Source organism: Contarinia nasturtii, unplaced genomic scaffold, assembly GCF_009176525.2.
Source record: "Contarinia nasturtii isolate CC-2019 unplaced genomic scaffold, AAFC_CNas_1.1 Cnas_scaffold_630, whole genome shotgun sequence".
Lineage (NCBI taxonomy): Eukaryota > Metazoa > Arthropoda > Insecta > Diptera > Cecidomyiidae > Contarinia > Contarinia nasturtii.
The window spans coordinates 1,649,386-1,671,423 of record NW_022197981.1 but is presented as its reverse complement, the minus strand read 5'-3'; the positions used below and the strand labels follow the sequence as shown (position 1 = coordinate 1,671,423).

The window sequence follows — 22,038 nt, the reverse complement described above, 5'->3', positions numbered from 1 at the left end:
TAAAGGGTGTGAGAGTGAACAAATTGAATAAAGTCAAACATTTTTTTTATTTTCTTTCATTTTTTTTCTCTGTAAAACGTGATTGTTAACTTTTCTTTAACTTTTATCTGTATTTTTCATTTAAATGGTAACAAATTAATTTTTACAAAAAGTTCGTTTCTCACTTAATAATATTTGACTTAAGAACGTACGAAAATAGTGATCTATATTTTATTTTTCATCCTCATTCGATTTATATTCGAATTTTTATCATAGACTGTTTAACATAGATCTCTCACTAAATTCTATACTCTGAATTAATATTCAATTGTCCATTCAAGAAAATGAAAATCTGACTTTAATGCTTAACATCAATTTCTTGTTTAAATGTAACTTTCGTGTTGTTATTTTTATATTTCTCTCGAAAATTCATAATCTTTGCCACTTACATTATTATCGTCCATTGGTTTTTGGAGACTTCTTTTTTTAATCATTAGCCAATATCATTAAAGTGTTTTTTTTTCTTTTGTAATATGAATATTTTTTTTAGAAAAAAGAAATTGTTTTCGTATAAACAAAATAAAAATGTATGTATAATTTATGTACATATCATGTAAATTTCATGAAATATCCCCTTTTTAGAAAAAGAAAACAAAAGAATGGCTGTTTAAGGATTTGCCCTATATCAATATAAAAGAAAAAAAAAACAAAGTTATACGCATTTTGATTGCGCGAATCTTTTTTATCTTGGTGAATGTGTGTTTCTCTTTTCTTTTCGGTGCGTGTATGTTGTCACGGAAATGTATCAAAAAAAAATATCGTTGCTGCCGTCATTCAGTGTTTATTTTGCAAATTGAATTTGCGCTTGCATTTGAGAATTTGCCCTGCCTGTCCGCCTGTATCTGTAATTCTTTCTATTTGTACTTGACGGCAATGTTTGAAACAGTCGATGTGGTTTGTTTTATGTTGTCTAAATTATTAGCACCTGTTTCGTATGCGGTAGCGCTCACATTGAGCGGTTGCAGTATATTATTCTCTAATTTATCGGAACGCGTTTGTGACGCAGTCGTTAATGCGGTTGATTTTTTGGAACGATTATTCTCTTTTGGCTGCTCATTTGATTGAAGATCTTTGGGATGATTTGGCATTGACTGTTGTGTCATTGAAGACTGTTGACCAGTGGTTTTTGCACATTTTACACATATAAAAATGTCCGGAATATTTTTACGCTTGATTTTTGCACACGACAAATGCAACCACGTTAAACACTGCGAACATTCAATCATCGGTCGTGCTGCATACGGTTTACCACAATAACATGTTATCAAATTGTACGAATCGGCATCGATATCTAAACAGATATTTTTAGTGGAAGAAATGAAATGAAAATAATTTGCATTGAAACAGTCGAAATGTTGTATTTAAACATACCGGAGTCATCATCTTCGTTTGTTGACGATGCATCAATGGTGCTTTCCAATGATTTTGTCACATCGTCCGTACTTGTATCATTCAACATCACATTCGTACCGTTTAAATCATTTGTATCTAAATCTTTTGTTGTTGTGTCAACAATTGGAATCGCATGATTCGATTCATCTTCATTCACAGCGCTGCTAGTTGTCGACTCGGTCGCACTTCCCGTACTATCCAATGGACTATGGTTTGAGCTTCGTAAAGCCTGTCGGAAAATTGAGCAAAAACGAAAAAAAAAACACAAAAATCATAAACCTTTCACAACAATTAAAAAAAAAAAATGGAATCGGGCACTTACATCCTGACTGTATTCATCTCCATAGTTTTCATATTCTAAAATAAACTGACAAAACAAATAGAAATCTTCGGGTGTACGTGGTTGACGATGACCTACAGTACCATCACCACTGCTGCTGGCACCATCAATACTTCTAGTAACACTAGATGCACTATCACTGTCATCGTATCGATGACGATTCACGATGACCGTATGGCTGGACGAATCACTACCCATCGATCGAACCAAACCATTTTGACTAACAATCTCTTTTCGATTTGAATCGCCGTTAATCGTTTCAGAAAAATAATTTGCACCATCAATGTGATGATGGCGGTTTGTTGTGCTGGTGCCGTTTACAGATAATCCATTCATCGAATCTGGTAAAATATTGTGATACGATGAACTAAATGTGGTCTCTGGTGATGATCGATAATCATTGTGACCATAACCGTTCGGTGGACGTTTCTTTGGTGATAATGAATCACTCGATAAATCACTAGCCGTTGAAAGTTTCTTACGCCGTTTCATCTACATCACGATGATAATGGAAAAAAAGAGGAAATTGGTAAAGTTTATGCATTGAATATTAAATTATGATTTTTGAACTGTCACAACGACACCTACCACTGGCTTTGACTTGCGCATAGAATTATTGTGTTTCGGATCCATTTTATCCACATTGATTGACATTGAATGATCCACCTAATCAAAATTGTGTATGATGTTTTTGTATTTTGTTTTTAAATTTTGCAATTGAATTGCGTTTCTCGTTTATTTCATCCTAGACACTGTATAATTGTGATAGGTGATTGTTTGTTTTCCTCTCTCTTTTTTTCTCCTCTCAAATGATTAAAGCTAATGTGTTGCGTTTGTATCAAATATATTTAATATGGAAGGCACTAAGACTGATGGTGATGATGATGATAATCGATGGCGATATTATGGATGAACATTCAACACGAAATTATTCAGTTCAAATAAAATTTTGGAACGCCTCTCACACCGAGATTGTAGCTGATGATTTTTGTATAGAACCTGAAAGGCAGAGACAATTTAGTGTTTTTTTTTTTTAAATAACAAATAGTTAATATATTTTGGTGGAAAATTTTGTTGTTGTTTTGTGTAAGTATTATTAGGGCCAAAAGTGGTTTTTATTTTCTATATAGAATTATTGTCAACACAATAGCTTAATACATTTTTTTCTCTTTATCACCCAACATTTGTGTACACCGTGAATTTCAAAAGAATATTTCTTCCTTTCCCGTTTGTTGTGTATTATCACCAATTTTATTGTACATTATTTAGCCATCGAATATGTGACAAGAAATACTGTGTGTGTGTTTTTTTTTTTCGTTTGCAATTATTGAAAGTGTGTTTGTGGTGAGTAAATAAGTTATGCATTTCAATATAATAAAAGTATCACAACCGAAGAAATAAAATAAAAAAAAAAACGACTTGAAGATTGTTATTAAGATACAACTTAAAACAACTCACAGCCAAACAAACAAAAATGAAACGCACACAGAGAAAGAGAGATAGAGATAGAGGATAAGTAGAAGAATCAAAAATATACAGACACATATACAGAAAAGGAATTTACACAAAACAGACTGAAATGTTAGTCACTTTCGCATTACGAAAAAGACAAGCGCGAATAATCGTGATAAGTTCGAGAATGACGCGCACCACGTAGAAGAAAAAAAGAGAAGTGTAAAAAAAACTGAACACAGAACTTAAGCTTGTCAACTTTTATTCTCTTTCTCGGAATCGTAAATACATTTTCGAGGGACAGGAAAGAGCGAACATTTTTGTGATTTAAATTGCATTTTGAAAAGTCTAATCAGAGTATATTGTTGTGCGATTGCTTATTCCAATTGATTTCTATCTCATTTGTTCGTGTTCTTTTTTTTTACTTTCGCTTTCTATCTCTTTCTTTCTCCTCGCTTACTTATTGTGCTCACTATTTTGCTCACATAACATTGTCAGAGTGTGTGGTCGTGGAAAATGTTTGTAACTACAAAACGGGTACCAAAATTCGCAAATTCATAAATTTAAATTCGAAATCCATTTGTACATACTATTTTGCAGACTTCGTTTCACACACACACACGCACGCACGCATACACACATATACACGATAAAATCGAACACATTTTACAAAGCAACTCGTAATGATCAACATCTAAATCACTGTAAACTCATAAATAACACATACTGTATGTTCGGATCGCATTTCAATTTATTTTTTATTTTTTGTGTCACATCGAAATTGAACAAGAAATGAAAAGTAAACTAATAATATTCGTTGTACTATCAATGACCATTTTGAGGATTGTTGGTGTTTATTTTTCACATTTCTCTCTTTCCCTATCTCCATCTCGAGCAATCGAACAAATTTAGAAAATCAATTGTTGAAAGGAATGTGTATTGAGTGTATGCACACTCATAATAATTTGTATCTCTTCGAGTTTCGTCGATGTTGTTGTTGGTTATTGCTGATTGTGCTATGGCGTTGGACACATTGTTACAAATTAACGCATTTCGATAGAGCAGCACAGATACGAGAGAAGCAAAAAAGAAACGATTCTCTTTCCCACAAGACCTTACGCACTGAAATTATTCATTTATCTTTACATTTATTTTTCTTCAGCAATCACATCAACATTGCCATTTGTATCAAATGACAATATTTGCTGTGTGAAAGAGATAATGTTTTGATGTTGAGCAAAGAAAAAAGTAGCACCTTTTTACGATTCATATTCTTAGTCGACGTTTTTTTTTTAGTTCGCACTGAGCTTGGCTACCAAACAACAACGACAAAGATGATCAACATTTATTTTTTATAAAACTATTACAATTGACGTTTTTTTGTGTTCGAGAGATTTGTTCAAATTTTCATAAATAAATAATCCACTTCCAAAAATGTTCGTGAAAAAAATATTTCTCAGCAAAAAATGTGGAACACAGTAGTACGTCCAACAAAATGTACATAAAATCTTAACATTCACACACACACACATACACACGAAATTCAATAAGACACAAAAAAAAACGCGTTGAAATTTATTTATTTCAATTTTTACCTTTTTCATTTGACCAATATTGTCAAATAGAGACAAATTCACAACTTTATTTCCATACAAAATGTAATCGAAGAAAAAGAATTAGTCTCGAATTAAAAGCCCCTTTTCGAATTGAAAAATTAGAATCACTTCACACTTTTCAAAATAAATGTATTTTTGCATACTCAACGTAATCACAACAAAAAAAAATTGAACAAAAAATATCTCTGATTTTCACTGGTTATTCAAGTTATCACTAATTGCATTCGTTTTTTTTTTAATTTCGTCTCTGCGTTTTGAAAATTTGCTTGTGTTTCGTCTCTTTTGGTTGTGCAATTTTAGGTTTGCTTCGTGAAAATGATGTGTGTTTGTCCTTTGCTAGTTAAAACATTTTTTTTTTCTTTTTTTATTTATTTCGCACTTTTTTTTTCTTTTAAAATAAGTTCAAAGTATTTTCTAGTTGTACTGTATAGCTGTTAATGCTGCTGCAGAATGTTGTGCTTAAAGATTTTTGTGCGTTGTTGAAAAATTGAAGGAGCCAAGTGACGTTCTGCGTCTGTATGTATATGCGTGTGAATACAGTCTTTGTAGATGGAACAGAGTTTCTTCTCGTGTGTATGTGTGTTTGTGTGAGAGTGTGTGTTGTGCGAACGTACGTATTTATAAATTAATTTGACATTTGGTAATGGAAGGATGCCATTAGGTAGTTTGAAACTGGCAATAATCGACCGTATGTACGATGGTAATACGAACGAAATTTGCTTGTCATGGAATTGAAAAATCAACATTGACATTTGTTTGAAGTGAGAGAAATGTACACGTTTAGAAACGTTTTTGTATGCGTAATTTATTTATTTATTTTCTACTTTAAAGAAGCATTCGCTTGTATTCGATCAATGATGATGCTGTTGTTTTTTTTGTTTTTTACATTTTTATTCATACTTGGTGACAAATAATACTGAGATAGACAATAAACATGAGATTTTGAGGTGTTATTACATTTCTTGTGTTTAACGATTCTTCGAGCGGCGAGGTGGTCATGGGGGTCCACAGCCGAGATAGTCTAATCACTTCTTCTTAACCTAAGAGTCGAGAGTTCAACACTCTTCAATAGTGCCTTAAAAGTTATAAACATACACACATTTTCTCAGTTTACAATTCTCAACTTATAATTTCCATTTCAAGATAAGATGCCGATCTTATCTTTGAACAATAAAATCAAAAATAGTGTAAATAGATAGTTTCAATAGTATACTTTGAGTAAATAGTATAAGGCAAATATTCCGATCAGACTATCAAAGCACTAACATCACAATGTTAATGTTAATGTGCGGTAACAATATTGCCCCTTTTTTTATTTTTTCATCTCATGTTTCTTTTTTTGCCGCTGTTGATGGATTTACCTGTGAAATAATTATAGAAATATTTATATTTCATTTGATTCATTTTCTACTTATTATTTGTATCGACAAAAATTACCTCAGCAGCATATTGAATATGGAAAGATGGTCAAATCCATGTACAGTTGGTGCTGAAAATTAGATTGACTGAAATTAAAATATTATAGAAATTAGTCATTTCAATTAGTAGATAAGGTGTCAGACTATCGATTCGACATTTGGAGTTCAATTTCTTTCAGTATTTTTTTTTTTATTTTCGTGCGTTTTTCAAAAAAATAGTATCAAATTGAAAAAAAAAGTTTTATCTCATTTTATTTGCATGAAAAGCTCTATTAATTTTTTCATCCACATTTCGTCGAACTTAGAAAAAGAGCTTCAATTTTTAAATAAATCTGTATATATTTTTTAAATCAATTCGTATTTATTGGCATTATTACAACACTTACATCCAAAATGCAAAGATTAAGATTCAATTAAGAAAATTGAAATTTAATATTTTGTAACATTTCCTTGAGTCACATTTTGTACACTTTTGTATGTTTAAACGCCATGATGTTAATATTGTGACTGAAGTAGTGGTTGTATCACAAATGCGTGTGAAAAAAGTCGTATGTACTGAATGTGTTCAAGCGAACGAACCCTTAAATTTATCATGATAAATTACTTAGTATAATATGTTGAATATATTGAAGCAAATGATTTCAGAAGAAAATAGTTTCAAAAGAATATTTTTGAATTTCTTATCTTTTCCTTATCATTTTTGATGTTTATCTTTTCCTTATCATTATTATTTGTTTTAGAACCTTTCGAATCGAATGAAATTTTAAAAATAAGGAAATTTTCAAGGAATCAAGTGACTTTTTCAGAACTTACATGTGAGCCAATGGTGTGAAGTGCACACGGATGATATGTGTAGCAAAGTTGATCACAGACTAAACTTCAATTAAGAACCCAAGTCATCGGGTGCATTTACGAATAGATGCACAAATGCTGCGCATATGTGAGCTTCAATCAACATAACAATAATGATGTTTGGCAGATGTTTCTTTTATTTGTACAGAGAATTCAACCCTGTTGAAACTTCGAAAAAAGAAGAGGAACAACCATGAATAATATGCGGTAGTGCAAACGTTTCGTTGCAAATGTTTACATTTTCTTCACAGTAGAATTTCACAACTTGAACAATTGATGCATGGCAAAAAATCGTTTTTTTTTTCAGAATATATTCAAATAAAATGCATTTGAAACAGCGGCGTACCTAGAGGTCAGCTTTAGGGGGGGTTTTAATTTTTTTTCGTCAAAAGCACTAGCAAATTGAAAGATTTTTTTTTATCAAAAAACCCTAGCAAATCGAAAGAAAATTATATCCAAAAGGCTATTTCATCTGGTGTAAACCTCCATTTCATTTTTGAGAAAATTGAGAAGCAACAATGTTTTCGGTCTTCAAAAAATGACTCAAAACTTTATACCATCCCTCACTCACATTCAAACTTCAGCTCAATAAAAGCTTGAAAATTAAGTCGAAGAAAAAATATAGACACTATCTTACTGAAGACTATTTATAAATGTAAGAAGGCCAAAAATCGCAATGTTTTAAATGATGAAGTACGTTAAAATTCTTGGTTCCAGTATTATATAGTATATCTAATAAAAAAAATTATTCGCTTCTTTAAAAAAATGAGTGAATGACTGATTGTGGCCAAGACCTACTGTAATAGTTATATACTTTACTGAACTATTTGACTTAAAGTTTTGAAGAATTACATATGAATGGATATTTAATATTACTTCAATTCTCATCATTTCATATATCATATAGTTTTTGTGGTTACAAAATATTATCAAGATAATTCCAACAGTTGAGCAAATTTGATAAGCAATTTGGCTTGTAGATATATTTTGGGTATAAAGAGTGTTTTAAAATAATTTAAATTGTAAGTTAAAGTAAGTTTTTTTAAACAAAAAAATAAAATACTGAAAATAAGGGTTCAGGAAAAGTAAGGTTTGCGAGCGAAGCGAGCAGAAATTTGTTTCTGTATATTTGAATTTTTTACTTCTTTCTTCCTAATAATCAATTTTATCTAGTGTAAGCTGATTCTCAATTGTCCCCAAAACCCCCCCTTAGGTACGCCACTGATTTGAAATATTGACTTCAAAAAATGATTTAGTCGAAAAACTCGCGATAAAAGTACCATTTTGTATTTAGTTTTTTTTTTTTGTAGTTTTGTACAAATTTTTATCACGAAATGCTAGAGAAGTTTATTCTGATTTGCATAGTACTCTGAAAAAAATTTCTTGATTGGAAATGTAAAGTTCTGTAAATTATTTTGAAGCAAAATTTATATTGTAAATCATATCTATGTCTGAATAAGAGTATTTTAATATCAACATTTTTCTTGTATAGAAAAGAATTTCATCTTGACAAACCACCATATGAACTAACACTTTAAACCGTGAAAAAAACAGCTGTTTAAATAATATTGTTATTCGAAATAAAAACACAGAGAAATTGTCTCAATTCAAAAAATCTTTAAATTCATTTTTATTCCTTTTTTCAGTTTTATTAGTTACTTATCTATGGTTTTTGTGCATAATTTCACTAGATTATTGTACATTTTCCATCATTCATAATAAATATACAGGTTAAGTAGTTAATAATTCACTCAAAATGAACCCCGAAAAAAACACGATTCAATTTTAACCCAATTAAAAAAAAAAAACAAAAAATTAAAACATATGTATTGTATGCCAAAACGAAAAAAAAAATAACAATATCAAAATAAACAAAAATTTCAGTATATTCTTCGAATATTACAAAAGACACTAGTGTATCCAATTGTTGATTGTGAACATTGAGATTGGGATTGAAAGGAGAGAGAGAATCTTATTTTAATTTTTTTTTGTGTTATTCACTTGAATATGTGCGACGAAGACAAATGTTCACACTTGTGATCATATAAACTGAATTCGATTTTCTTTTTTGGTTGTTTAATGTGTATAGTCTGGTTGATGTGTGTATATGACAGTTTTGAATGTGTGTTTTATTCCTTATTTTCGTTGGTTATTTATTGTATCTCGGTTCCTTTTTATTAATTCTATTTTTATGCATATTTTCTTACGCAATATGAACCAGAATTGATTATTTTTTGTATGTTTGTTTTTTTTTTTACATAAATTTAGGTACATTTGTATATTCAATTAATTTCTTGTCATTCTAACTTTAAACATTATTGCTCTGGTCAGACTTTCAACCATTCTTGAACTCATTTATGAGTTTTTATCATCGAAACAACAATATTCGCTACGCGTAAAATTTATTATGGTGAATAGTTATTTTTGTTTTACTAAATTTTGCTCTGTTTCATTGTTATATAAATTATGATTTTGTTATAATTCATTTTTACAATTAACAATTCACTAAGAATACATACTCAAATAAAATGGATTTTCTTCTTTGTACAATTCAAAAAAAAAAAAAAAAGTCTCTTATTTTCATCGTTTGTTCGTCCTTATTTAAGTACAAAACTCTCAACTATCAAAAGCGAAGAATAGAAAAACACATATTGGAAAAAGTGATTTAAAAAAAGATAATAAGTAAAATAGAGAGAGTGAAAACACAATTCGATATTCTATTGAAAAATATGCATTCGACTAGAATGGCTTGAATGAATACATGTTTTCAGATTTCAGTAAAATAGACAGTCGCAAAAATTTCCAATTGATATGTGTTTGTGTGTTTGTGAAACATGGTTAACCAATATGTGACCATGATTTATGATGAGAATATTATTTCATTATTAGAACGAATCATTTTTCTTTCCATTTTTATTTCTTTAAAATATGAAACAGCTTTCAAACAATTTTTTGGTGAACATTGCAAAATTCAGAAAATTTCCATCAAATTCTTTTACAAAATTATTATACATTTCTTAAATTTATGATTTTTCTCATGCTGTATTTTATTGCCGATTTACTGAATTTGTAAATTTTTAAAATAATTAAATAAATTGATAATCGTTAGCGATCAATTGTTTGCTTGAAAAACAAAATAAAAATAAAATAAAGTATTTGAATATTTAAAAAAAAACATAGATTGCGTGATATAGTAGTAGTATTGCGAAGATTTTTTTCCCATTTCAAAATAAATAAATACATGTGGAAAACACTAAGTGAAAGCACACACGTGAGCATAAGAAAGAAAATACAAATTATAGTGTATGAAAAACACTTCAATTGGACTTAGTTATATGTAGGATTTGATATTTTTTTTTATATGGATTGCACTGATAAATCGAACCGCAGTTTCCATTTGTATCTTAAGATATATTTCTTTTTGTCCATGACATTAATTCAGGCTTATTAATCATCATAAAACAAACATTTTCATATTTTCTTTTCATTGGCAAAATTTGTTTTTCTTTAATTTACACATATAAATATAATAATTCTCAATTAAATTGTTTTTTTTTAGGCGAAGTACTAGGGCAACTTGGCAACTTGCAACTTTGAAAAAAATAAAAATAAAAAAATCTACATGGTTCATTGCCACAAAAAAATTAAACCGAATATATGAAAATACTTAGTGCATTTTGTGGTTTGTTTACGTGTCCGGCACATTGTTTTTTTTTTTCAGTTAGCTTTTCTCAATGATTGCACCCTTTACAAAAAAGGAAAAAGTTTTTGCAACATTCATAAAATCAACTTTTTGGCCATTCAGCACATCGATTGGTAAACAACGAAATTGATTAAAAATGAATGAGTGAATGGATGGATGGTTGTATGAATGATCATATATAGAGAGTTAGTTGGTATTGCACTATGAGAAACCGTTTGCAATCCTTCTATACAGTTGTATTATTTTGCAAAAAAAAACACAAATTTCTTTTCCATTATGTGTGTGTTTTTTGAAAACACTAAAGCTAGACAGACTTAGAGATTACTATGTGTTAAGATTTATTTTTGTCATCACTTCAAAAGTAAATGAAGAATTATGAAATGAATAACTTTTCGATCTTGATAGAATGTGTATTATAGCTAGAAGATAGTGGAAAAGATAGATTGTATGCATGTGTGTTTGTGTGTGTGTTGAAAGTTAGGGGAGTTAAATAATGACATAGTTGCATTAAAATTTGGATATGGATTTTCAATTAATTTCTATTTTCAATGTATGACTTGAAATTAATATTGAAATCATTTAGTATTTGATGTGGAAATGATTTTTTTAATTGAGCTCCGTGCACTGGTTGCCACCAGTATCGGTGACAATGAACGCAGTACGGCATGTTTTTTTAATTTTATATTTTTTTCATCGGATTTTTCCCGTTCGATTTGTGTGCTGCTCAGCGTTCGTTTGCCACGTTTCATTGATGTATTTGATGCTACAGTGCTGCTGTGCTGGCTATTATTATTTGTCTTATTGCTAACGCATGTGGTTGACGATGATTGGACACATTTTGTTGTTGATGTTCGACTTCGATTTCGGCAAATCATACGTGGTGTTATCAATGTTGCACTTTCAGTACATGGAACATTCAAAATATTACCATTGAGAATGTCCGCATCAGTATACGGGCTGCTCCTTCGATCGATTTGATCCAATGGCATTACATTCGATTGTCTGCACGCTCGTATTTGACTTGTTTTACGTTTGTTTATTCGTAATGGATCCACGGTCACTGGATCGCATCGATTATCACACACATTTGTCGATACGGTTTTGGAGCGACTTCGATGCAAACGGCTACGTTGACTTTTCGCAACCGGTTGATGTTCATCCAAACAATGTGGGTGTGTCAGTACGGTACCACTGATCATATTACAACTTCGTTGCATTGAAATTGATCGAGATCGATTTATATCATCTTTGCTGCACTTTGATGTACCGCAACCAGTGCAGTTCAATGCATCACACGTTGGATATGTGCTATCGTTATTATTGTTATTTTGCAATATGGTGCCACCCACTTTTCGCATTTCAATTACATCGGAAAACGATGGCTCCCAGTTTGATGTGGATTGTTGTTGTTGCTGCTGCTGCTGCTGTTGCTCTTTAATGCGATAATTTCGGGAATTGCTCACTGCTTTCGATGACGTCGAACCACCGCCAACTTGAGCCTCACCTAGCCTGCTACAAAATCAAGAGATGGTAGATGTAAAGTTTTATTTTTTTCTCTTCCGTTTCATGCAATTTGCATTTAGGTATAGTTGATTTTGAATATGACTTTTTGTTTGAATAAAAGAATAGATATAACATGCAGCAAAAATGATACAAAATATAACATGCGAAAAACAAAAATTTCATTCAAAAAATTACTTCTCCATTTTCCATAGGAATATTGTATAAGTGTTATTTAGTTGTGAATAAATTGTGTTAGTAGTCAATAAACTGCCCATATATCGACCGTTCGAATTCCAAAGAAAAAAATCAACATATTTTTTAATTAGTTAAATAAACGTTTGCCGGAATTTGATCAGCAGTACGAGATTTGGACAGTTTACGCTATAAAATAATGTGATAGAAAAAAGCGATTTGCAGTTAAGCACTTCAAAGCAATCAGATTCTTTTAAATGTGATTTTCTTCGAAGCAGTCAATCTGTTAAGCGATAGTGTCTGTAATGTTCAAAGTATTAATTCAGAAAGTGCGTTGAACCAAAAGGTGATTTTATGAAGTTTTTTTAATATAAAATTTAAATTTCACATCCGCAAGCTGCAGCTGAATCAAATGAAAATCGAACATTTTTGGCTTTGATCATTGGATTTATAATTTTTCATGGTTCATTTTTTGGCGGACCAATTATTTTTTTGACTAGAGAAAAAAATCTTCTTTTTTTAAAAATAACAATTGGTTCGGATTATTTGCTTTTGTTCAAAGATAATTTTTTTTTTTCAAATTAAATCTAGAATTTTTTTTAAAAATACTATTTTCAAGTTGAATCATTTATAATTAAATTAACTGCATTTTGTGTCAAAAATAAAATTCTCCTCTCAATTTTAATCTCCGTTCTACATTCAATTGGATAATTGTGTCCATTATTATTATTGCATTGAATAAAATCGTTGGGTCACTGGGGGTGTTTTCAATTTCATTTTAGTTTCGACTACATCCCATTTTGTTTTTTATTTACAAAAGAACTAACTTTCTCCACGTTATTGACTGGATTTTATATCGCTAATTATTATTATAGAGAATTAACAACAACAACAATACAAGGAAAACAACGAATAAAAATAAATGGTTTTGTATCATTACTGCTACCGTACATACACAAATATATATATATCTAAAAATTTATGTTATTGCCGATGATGGCTCGGAATAAATTTTATCAAAAAATTGAAAATGTTTCATGACATTTGTTGTTTTCACATGATAGAATGGTAATTTTTCTTTTTCACAAAAGTAATCGAAAAATTCAAAAGAATATCCACGAAAACTACGCGTTGATGGATAATTTTTTTTTGTAAATCATCGTATAAATTTGTCATTGATCGATAAAAAAATGGTGGATTCGAAATTCAAAAAAGTAATTTTCCAACAAAGTTTAGAAAAAACCACAAAAACTTTGGTTGATTGGGGCATTGGAATTACGTACTAAGGCATCATACAGAACACAAAAATTGGCCAATTGAAGTTAGGTTACACGAATTTCAAATGATTAATTGATGTCTCTGTAATTGGTAGCTTAGAATCGACGCATTTCTAACAATTTCATTGGACTTCTTTTGTAAAAAAGTGAAAAACTCTTCAAATTGGTGACCATTTTTTTTTGTTCATGATATTCATAAATTTTGATCTCTTTGTTTGTTTTCTCGAATTCATTCATAAAAAGCGAGAAGTGTACAGAAAAAGTGACCGTATGCATTCGATTTGAAGAAATTTCAATTGACCCACCTCCGATTTTGCATGGTCAATGTGACTGGTTTTATTGTTGACGATGTTGATGTAATGGCATTTGTGTTTGACACGCTTGTTGCCAGATTGGATCGTGATCGAAATGGTTGAGAACGGGCACGTACATGATGTGACTGATGCACCGATGATGTTGCCGTCGATGTTTCATTTTTCCTTTAATTTTGTTTTTCAATTCCGACAAAAGAAGAAGAAAGAAAAATCAATCAGTTTGGCATGGAAAAGAATAAAAATCACTGTAAAAAAATTTAACGTGCATTTGTACACACTCGTAATAAGTGTCAAGATTAAGGACAAGCGTGAAAATTCAACCGAACACGCGATTTATCGAAAACTGTCTCGCAAAATGCAATGTTCCGTGGAAAAATAAATCGTGTCCGCACGGTGAAAAGTAAAACGAAAAGAATCGCAAATAAATTGATTTTTGTGATTCACGATGGATTGTATTTGTGTGTGCGTGTACTTACAATCCGGAAATGGGTGAGATGTTGGTTGACAATCGTGTGTGTCTGCGGCGCATGGCTTTTATTTGATTCAATGTATCACCTTGAGTCGGATTGGTGACATTCTTATCAAAATTATCGTTATTGTTATCGATATCCGCTGCAGTGGCAGCCACCTTTCGTCTTGTCGACACGCCAATACTGCTTATTGTGGTTGTGGTGCTGCTGTTGGTGGTGGTTGTTGTTGTATTTTTGTTCTCGTCCCGATGTGGAAAATCGACACGATTCGAAATAGGTGCCACAACTTTTGTTGTACCATTTGAATCGTTCAATTTCATGGTGTCCACCTTTTGTGAGATATTTTGAACACGATCTCGTAACTTTGTGATTTGACCGTTTCCATTTTCTATAAGAAGAACAATTGAAGACAATGAAAATACCATTACACTTCTGTTTCTGACACACATTACAACTAAATACCATTCGAATTTTAATCAACACACACTCTCTTACCTTTGGTGGTAGTTTGAAGCCCATTGCCGTTTGTCGATTTAAGCACTTCACGCTGTTTAATGCTGTAAATTCCATATTCATATGGTTCAGCTTTGCCAAATGACTTTCTCTTATAATACTCGGCACCTTCTATCCACAATTGATTCTGTTTGCTATTCGAACACGAACAAATTCAAAAAAAAATATATACATATTAAGACAAACGCCATATGGACGGGTACATGATGTTCATGTAAAAACAAATTTGTTTAAAATTGTGTTTTGATACGTCAAAATGCTTTTATAATGATTTTTACACAGCACTTACTCCTCCAACCATTGTTGTTGATGTCCAATGACGGAACCGGGTCTGCATAATCGCAACCATGCAATAGTTTCCAGCGCAGTGAAACGATGATGTTTCATAATGTAAGCACCAATTAAGCTGCCAGTTCGTCCGAGGCCGGCTGCATTTTAACCGATACAGAAAATAAAATGGAAAACGGAAGATATTGAATTTATAACAAAAGAAACACAAAAACAAAAAGTTCTCTAGCCACTCGAATATTTGATTGGCAAATTGAATTGAAAATCATTAAGAATAATTTACCTTTACAATGGACAGCAATAGCACCTTTAGCTTCTTCACAAATTTGTAAGAAATTTTTCAAAATTAAATCGGTCGGTTTGCTGCCATCGGTGAAAAATAGCTCCTTATGATCGAAACCGGCATTTGAAAATCGTGATGCATTGTATAACTTTAAATTGAGCCGAATAATTGTACTGCAAAATAAATGGACATTAGTCCGTTTTTCCATCAAAACCATTCAATGTTTATCATCGAAATTCCAAAATGGAATGTGGCTTACCTGACATTGTTCTGTCGAAAATAATTAAAGTATGTTTCCGGTGCATGGCATGGGTATCCATTATCGATTTTGGTCCGGTTATGAGGACCACAGAATGCAACAAATTTATTCGGTACAATCCAATTGAGGTCACCATATTCGACACGTTCATAATACTCATATTCTTCAGCGTCAAAATCGTTAAAATCAAAGAAACTAGCATTTCGAGCTTTGTACACGGCCTGCAAACAATCCATTAGGCTAATGGTATAGTTGGAGGAGCCGCATGACGCATCGCAAAACTGAATATAAGGCGGACCATAGTTCAGTGTTTCGTACGCTTCTTCGGGTGTTCGATTCAAATTGATTATCTAGAATGGAAGAATGGGCAAACGTTAAAATGCGAATAGCAAAAGAAATTAATTGAAGAAGAAGAAGAAGATTATGTCATGTTCAATTCTCCATTTCTGTTGTCCTCTTCTATTCTATTTAATTTACTTTTCGAGTGCTCAACCTAGCTTTTTCGCTTTTTTTACCGTTTGTTTATCCATTGCAATTTTCATAATGGACACACGACTCGGGTAGAGAAAAATAAAGAGCATAGGCTAGCGCAAACACACAAATACATCTTTAATTCGAATTGAACGCAAATCAGGCCAATGAATTACACATTATTGTTGTTGTTTGATTAATTTTTATTTGGCATTGAAGAGAAACAACTTACCGAATAAGCTCCGATTAAAAAAGCCGAATTCAACCGTTTTTGTGGGTCGATCGTTGTATAGTGGACAATTTTCTTTTTTGAGTGTAGATTTGTCGCCAATTTTCGATTCAATTTCTGACAGTATCGATACAGCATGCATATATTCAATGGTCCAAAGTCGTTGAAAAAACTCTCATACACTAGATCATCGTCAATAGAAAAATAATGAATTGCATTTGTATTTAATGGAACCAATTCATTTTTAAATATCACCAAATATAGTCGATCTATGTTGCGAGTCGTAAAAAAATGCAGTTAATTTGACGGCGATGGCGAGCAGTAAGGGAAAGAAAGAAAGAAAAAAAAACATTTTTACATATACATTTGATTGATTCAAGATCGGAATGATTTTTTACTCACTTGGAATAAATTCAGATGCAGATCCTATTTGATTTGTGTGATCCATATTTGTATATAAAGTAGATCCGAACTTTTTATTCGATAAATCCTTTTTTAAATGCGGTTTATTTTGGTTATCTCCTTTTTACATGTCATCCGGACTATTTGGAAGCTTCAATTGTGTTGGTGTTTTTTTATGCGAACCGTTGAATTTTAAAATAAAAACATACAAACATCTCATCGATTCAAATAATTAATTGGCTGTAAATAACAAATAAAATGTATGAATAAATTGAACTGACATTCTTTTACATCGAGATCAACATTGTTAAGATTCGAAATGAAATTTATTCAACAAAAGTCATTGACATTTTTAAAATTGATCGAAGGTCGTTGTGGTCGAACTAAAACAACATCGATTTACACATAAAAAACCATATCACTTTGTACGTCTCACTGTTTGTATGATGCATGCAAATGTGCACTCATTCCGAAATTGTATACGTGTGTATAAGCAAAAACAGATCCTCCGAAGAAAAGAACGATACATTGTACAAATGAAAATTCAGTAATTACAAAAAAGAGGTATTATGTGTATTTTGCACAAATGCAAATGCATCGCACACAATAAAAAAACGCTTTTTTGCGAACAAAATGAAATAAAGAGAGAGACAGGCACACTGCGTGCACACGCAAATTATGTATTTAGCGGCACAAAGTGAGATCAATATACACAAACATCATCATCATTGTGGCCGTCGTTGTTTTCGTTCAACTCAAATGTAGATCAATAATGGTAACAAGTTAATGAGGTAACTATAGGACGTAAGTATGAGAAACACACAGTGGGAAAAATATGCATACGGCAAAACAAAACGATTGAAAAGTATGTTCTTCAAAATGCACCAAGTGGGCACATAACATACATGCACACACACACATATTCTGTTCTGAAAAATTTGCACCGAACACGAAAACGGTTTTATAATGATGATTTACGCAAAAACGTTAAGAATTCAACGTTACAAATACACCGATTTTCTTTCAAATTTCATTCTTTTTCATCGAATGTACTGTTGTCACTTACATTGAAAATAAACATTGTCTTTAACAAACAACACAATAATTGTAATAAAACGGCCTAATTTTCATAGATTACATGGAATCACACTCATTTGTAACAACAACAACAAAAAAGAAAAAAATCTAATCCCATCAGATTTCACAATTTGCGTCGATTTCGTCATAAATTGTATTCAATTTCCATTAATTGTCTTCTTCACTCTCTGCATTCGTGTGTGTTGTTTTCGTTTTTTGCCATTTCTTTCGACCGTGTGTTACATTAATATAACGCAATTATGCTCTAACTTTGACATTTCCAGCGGATTGAGTGTTTTTGGATTGTTTTGCATTTTTAGTTGCCACACAGTACCGACTTTTTTTTTTGCCATGCCGTGCTTTTTGTTCACTTCTAATTGATGTGGTGAGAATGATTACGGCCTTGTCTGTTCCATGTGCAGTTCAATAAATTCCTTCTTCGGTCTACTGTTTGTATATGTGTGACATCATTTCCGCGATTCATTAATAAACAATGCAAAACTATTTCGCTTCGAATTATCTATTCTGACAACACACACACACATACATACGTGCACACATACAAACGGCTCTGCTTTCGTCTGCATTAATTCCGAATCGATTTTCTATATTATTTCGTGTGTTTTTTTTTCTCCACTCAACAAGTTCCAATATGTTTTGTATAAACAACAATTTTTAAATGAGAAAACAATAATTGGGTTCGCTTAATTTATGAATAATTCGATGATTCAACAAAAATGCATTCATTCACTTTGACTTTCGGTATGTTTCACACACAGATTACAATGCACACTCACTAAATCTTGTCAACCACTCACCATTATTATTTCTCTCTTTTTTTTAATTCAAGTTTGTAATGATTGCACATCCGAAGAAAAAAATACACATCAGAAATGAAAACAATACACTTTTGTCTCTTTGTGTGTCATAAAAACCTTTTTGGCAATAATGAGAGACAATTATTCGTTCACATAAGAATAACAAGAAAATCAAACACTCCAAAACCCAAAGATATTCTGATTGCAAATATTTTGCTGGCTCTTTCTCTATCGTATCCTTCCCATTACGGCTTCGTTCCGTTCGGGCTTAAAAGTGTACCAGTGGCAGTAGCACCAACAACAACAAAAACTCATGCGCCATAGAAAAGTTTTTAACTAAGCAAAACAGATACACACATTCATATACACATCCATACTAGAATAATCGTGGCACATACCAATTCAGTATATCTTAATAAATACACACACACACACAAACACATACTTATATATTTATGTACGTCGCGACCACGTCGCATGTACACCGTATACTTGCACAAAACTACTAAGATGGAAAAATATATTCTGAGCGTAAGCGGGAGAGAGAGTGCACACTGACATTACCTCATCAATTTCCAATTGAATGGAGAACACGATTACGGTATAATCGGTGCTAGCACGAAACGAAGAAAAGAATACGACGACGAAGAAGAAGAAGAAAAAATCATACAGATATCAGGAAAAATGATGTATACCGCATGAACGTGCTGTTTTTGTAGAATGTTATGTGTGTTGTCAGTTAGTAATTCGATTTGAACCAACAAATCATTTTTGATTTTGTTATTTATTTGTTTTTGTGCGGTTTTTGTGCGGTAAAATACGAAAGATAGCATAGGCGCCCTCAGTTGCAATGATTTTGAACGTTGAAAGTATGGAATATATTTTCTAATCGGTTGATTATGAATGTCCGAGAATGAATGTGAGACTTCTCCTGAGAGTTTATTGAAATGTAATACCGCCATACAAAAATTGCTGACAGTCAATAAACACTCAGGAGAAGTCTCACATTCATTCTCGGACAATCATTTGTCGGTTTATGTTTATCGCCATTTCTTTCGGTAAAAATTAAAATGTTCATTACATGAAGCGAATATGCGCCGAACAGTAGGGAGATTTAATTGGCTGATTGTTTGAAAACATACAAATACACACATGCATATACGATACTTTCTTGTCGATAAATATTGTTGTGATGTTCTTGTCGTAAACAATAAACGCCTGGTAATGATGATGATAACAATCAGTGCAGTGCTCAACAGCATTAAATTGAAGAAGAAAAAGAAAGAAAGAAATGAAACTAAATATGTTTCGCGCGCGCCAGCTCACTCGAGCCAATTTACTCGCATCGGTCCTATGTGTGCGACGACACCAAATGACGAGATTTATGACAACTGCTTTTTCGCAATAAATGAAATGGAAAATGAAAATATGCATATGAATAATGTAAACTGTATGTTTACATTCATATATCTATTTTGAATCATAGCGACACTCAACTAATCTGTACAAATTGAGAATGGCGATATGGTTTATGATTTACTGGTCTGTAATTTAGGTTTTTTTTCTGTACTATTGTAATGCTTCACATTTTTAGCCTTCAATTTCTACACTTTCATTTTAATTTTTTTTTTCCTGAAACATTTGTGCTCTGTGTATATCTGTTTTTTTTTCCCTTTCACTCTATCCATAACTCGATCGATATGAACATACTCGGGATGCATTTGAAAGACACGATAGATAGTGTGTATAAACAATCGACGACACGATCATTTTTCTCTGTCTATTTTTTGTCGCTCTCACAGTAAACTTCGAGCGCATTAAAATGGCAGAAAAACAGCCAATCGAAACAGCATCAAAAAAAAACTTTTATTCCGGTTGACATCAAAAATACCAACATGTTTAGAATGTGCATCATGCATTTAGGCTGTCACTCAATTTGAATGAACGAACCGAACGCGACGTAGTGCGGGTGCGAATTCATGAGCGCGTTCGTGTACACATACACACATTTTATAAAGATGTTGTCATCAATTTTAGTTTAGAATTTATTTATTTTTTTATTTTTTTGCTGAAAAGAATTTATTTTCCATGCCTGGATTTATAAACCAGCACACATTATATCCATGTATGACCTACCATATGTGCTGTGTGTATACGACGAGCAGAACTTCTGCGTGAGCGTAATGAAACTTTATTTCAATGTTTACCTTGAGCATGTTAAAAAAACATATTGTCTTTGGCTATAAATAACCAAAAAAATAATAAATAATTTATTGATGTTCAGTTTCGATTTGAACAAAAACAACAAATGACGTTATATTTGTGTTCAACGCGTAGTTACGGTGTGCCTTCCATTTTATTATTTTTATTTCGATATCGTAACAGATGCATATTTAATTATGAACTGAACATTGAACTACTATTCGCCAATGACATTCTATCATAATTTCTATGAAATGAGAGAAAAAAATATCGTTTCGAGTACAAACATACTACAAACGGGTCAATGCTCGCAAAACATTGGATTATGAATGAACGAAATGTCCATCAAACAAACACATCCATCTTATGTGCCATAATAAATATAATTTTGAAATTATGCTCGAATATGACAAAAAAGAACTTTTGACAATCTGACTTTGGATCAAATCGTTTATTCATTTTCAATCACATTTTTTTCAATTACCATAATTTTTTTTCCATAAACACGTTGTCCTACACACTTGAACCATTTGAAAAAAAAAAACGATTTTTTTTTATTCTTATCACTGTTTCTGGATCTGATACAATTTAACACAACGGTGTAAATGTTTGAATTTTTTCATCAAAATCCGTAAAATATTAAATTAAATTGCATACAATTGATAATAATCGGTAAAGAAAAAACGTTCCAATTTGAAAAAAATAATGCACGTTCCGAGAGTGGACAAAACAACGTCAACTGTTTATAAAAATGAGCTTTCAACTAAACATCTCCATTCAATTTATTTTGACTAACGATTTTTTTTAAAAATATATATGGTTGTATATATTCACATACATGCACGTAACCATCAGTGTGGTCACATACACATATGCCCGCACTCTTGTCGCATACACTTGATGATATTGAAACAGCTCATTTACATTA

General features: G+C 31.6%; 2 protein-coding genes and 1 long non-coding RNA gene across 5 annotated transcripts; all 3 read right to left on the bottom strand.

The window, feature by feature from the left end:
• Nucleotides 1-79: 79 nt before the first annotated feature.
• Nucleotides 80-5,347, bottom strand: LOC116340360 (PHD finger protein 23B-like). Its single transcript, XM_031766831.1, has 5 exons — nucleotides 4,819-5,347; nucleotides 2,360-2,770; nucleotides 1,754-2,263; nucleotides 1,411-1,660; nucleotides 80-1,330 (listed from the first exon to the last, which is right to left on the bottom strand). Exons 2-5 carry the CDS (start codon nucleotides 2,423-2,425, stop codon nucleotides 894-896), a joined length of 1,263 nt encoding a protein of 420 aa, XP_031622691.1. The 5' UTR covers nucleotides 2,426-2,770; nucleotides 4,819-5,347; the 3' UTR covers nucleotides 80-893.
• Nucleotides 5,348-5,939: 592 nt separating this feature from the next.
• LOC116340361 lies at nucleotides 5,940-6,779 on the bottom strand. Its single transcript, XR_004201077.1, has 3 exons — nucleotides 6,644-6,779; nucleotides 6,277-6,344; nucleotides 5,940-6,200 (listed from the first exon to the last, which is right to left on the bottom strand). It is a non-coding gene; the product is annotated as an uncharacterized LOC116340361 (long non-coding RNA).
• Nucleotides 6,780-9,346: 2,567 nt separating this feature from the next.
• On the bottom strand, nucleotides 9,347-21,806 carry LOC116340096 (dual specificity protein phosphatase CDC14A). Of its 3 annotated transcripts, none has more exons than XM_031766315.1 (10): nucleotides 21,595-21,806; nucleotides 17,014-17,253; nucleotides 16,615-16,880; nucleotides 15,912-16,261; nucleotides 15,653-15,825; nucleotides 15,371-15,509; nucleotides 15,064-15,215; nucleotides 14,575-14,956; nucleotides 14,090-14,263; nucleotides 9,347-12,324 (listed from the first exon to the last, which is right to left on the bottom strand). In XM_031766315.1, the coding sequence occupies exons 2-10, from the start codon at nucleotides 17,057-17,059 to the stop codon at nucleotides 11,388-11,390; spliced, it is 2,619 nt and encodes an 872-aa protein (XP_031622175.1). In that variant the 5' UTR covers nucleotides 17,060-17,253; nucleotides 21,595-21,806; the 3' UTR covers nucleotides 9,347-11,387. The 3 variants fall into 3 exon arrangements, with proteins under 3 accessions (XP_031622175.1, XP_031622176.1, XP_031622177.1); XM_031766316.1 differs by lacking the exon at nucleotides 21,595-21,806 and adding an exon at nucleotides 18,909-19,188; XM_031766317.1 differs by lacking the exon at nucleotides 21,595-21,806 and adding an exon at nucleotides 18,080-18,098.
• Nucleotides 21,807-22,038: the final 232 nt, after the last annotated feature.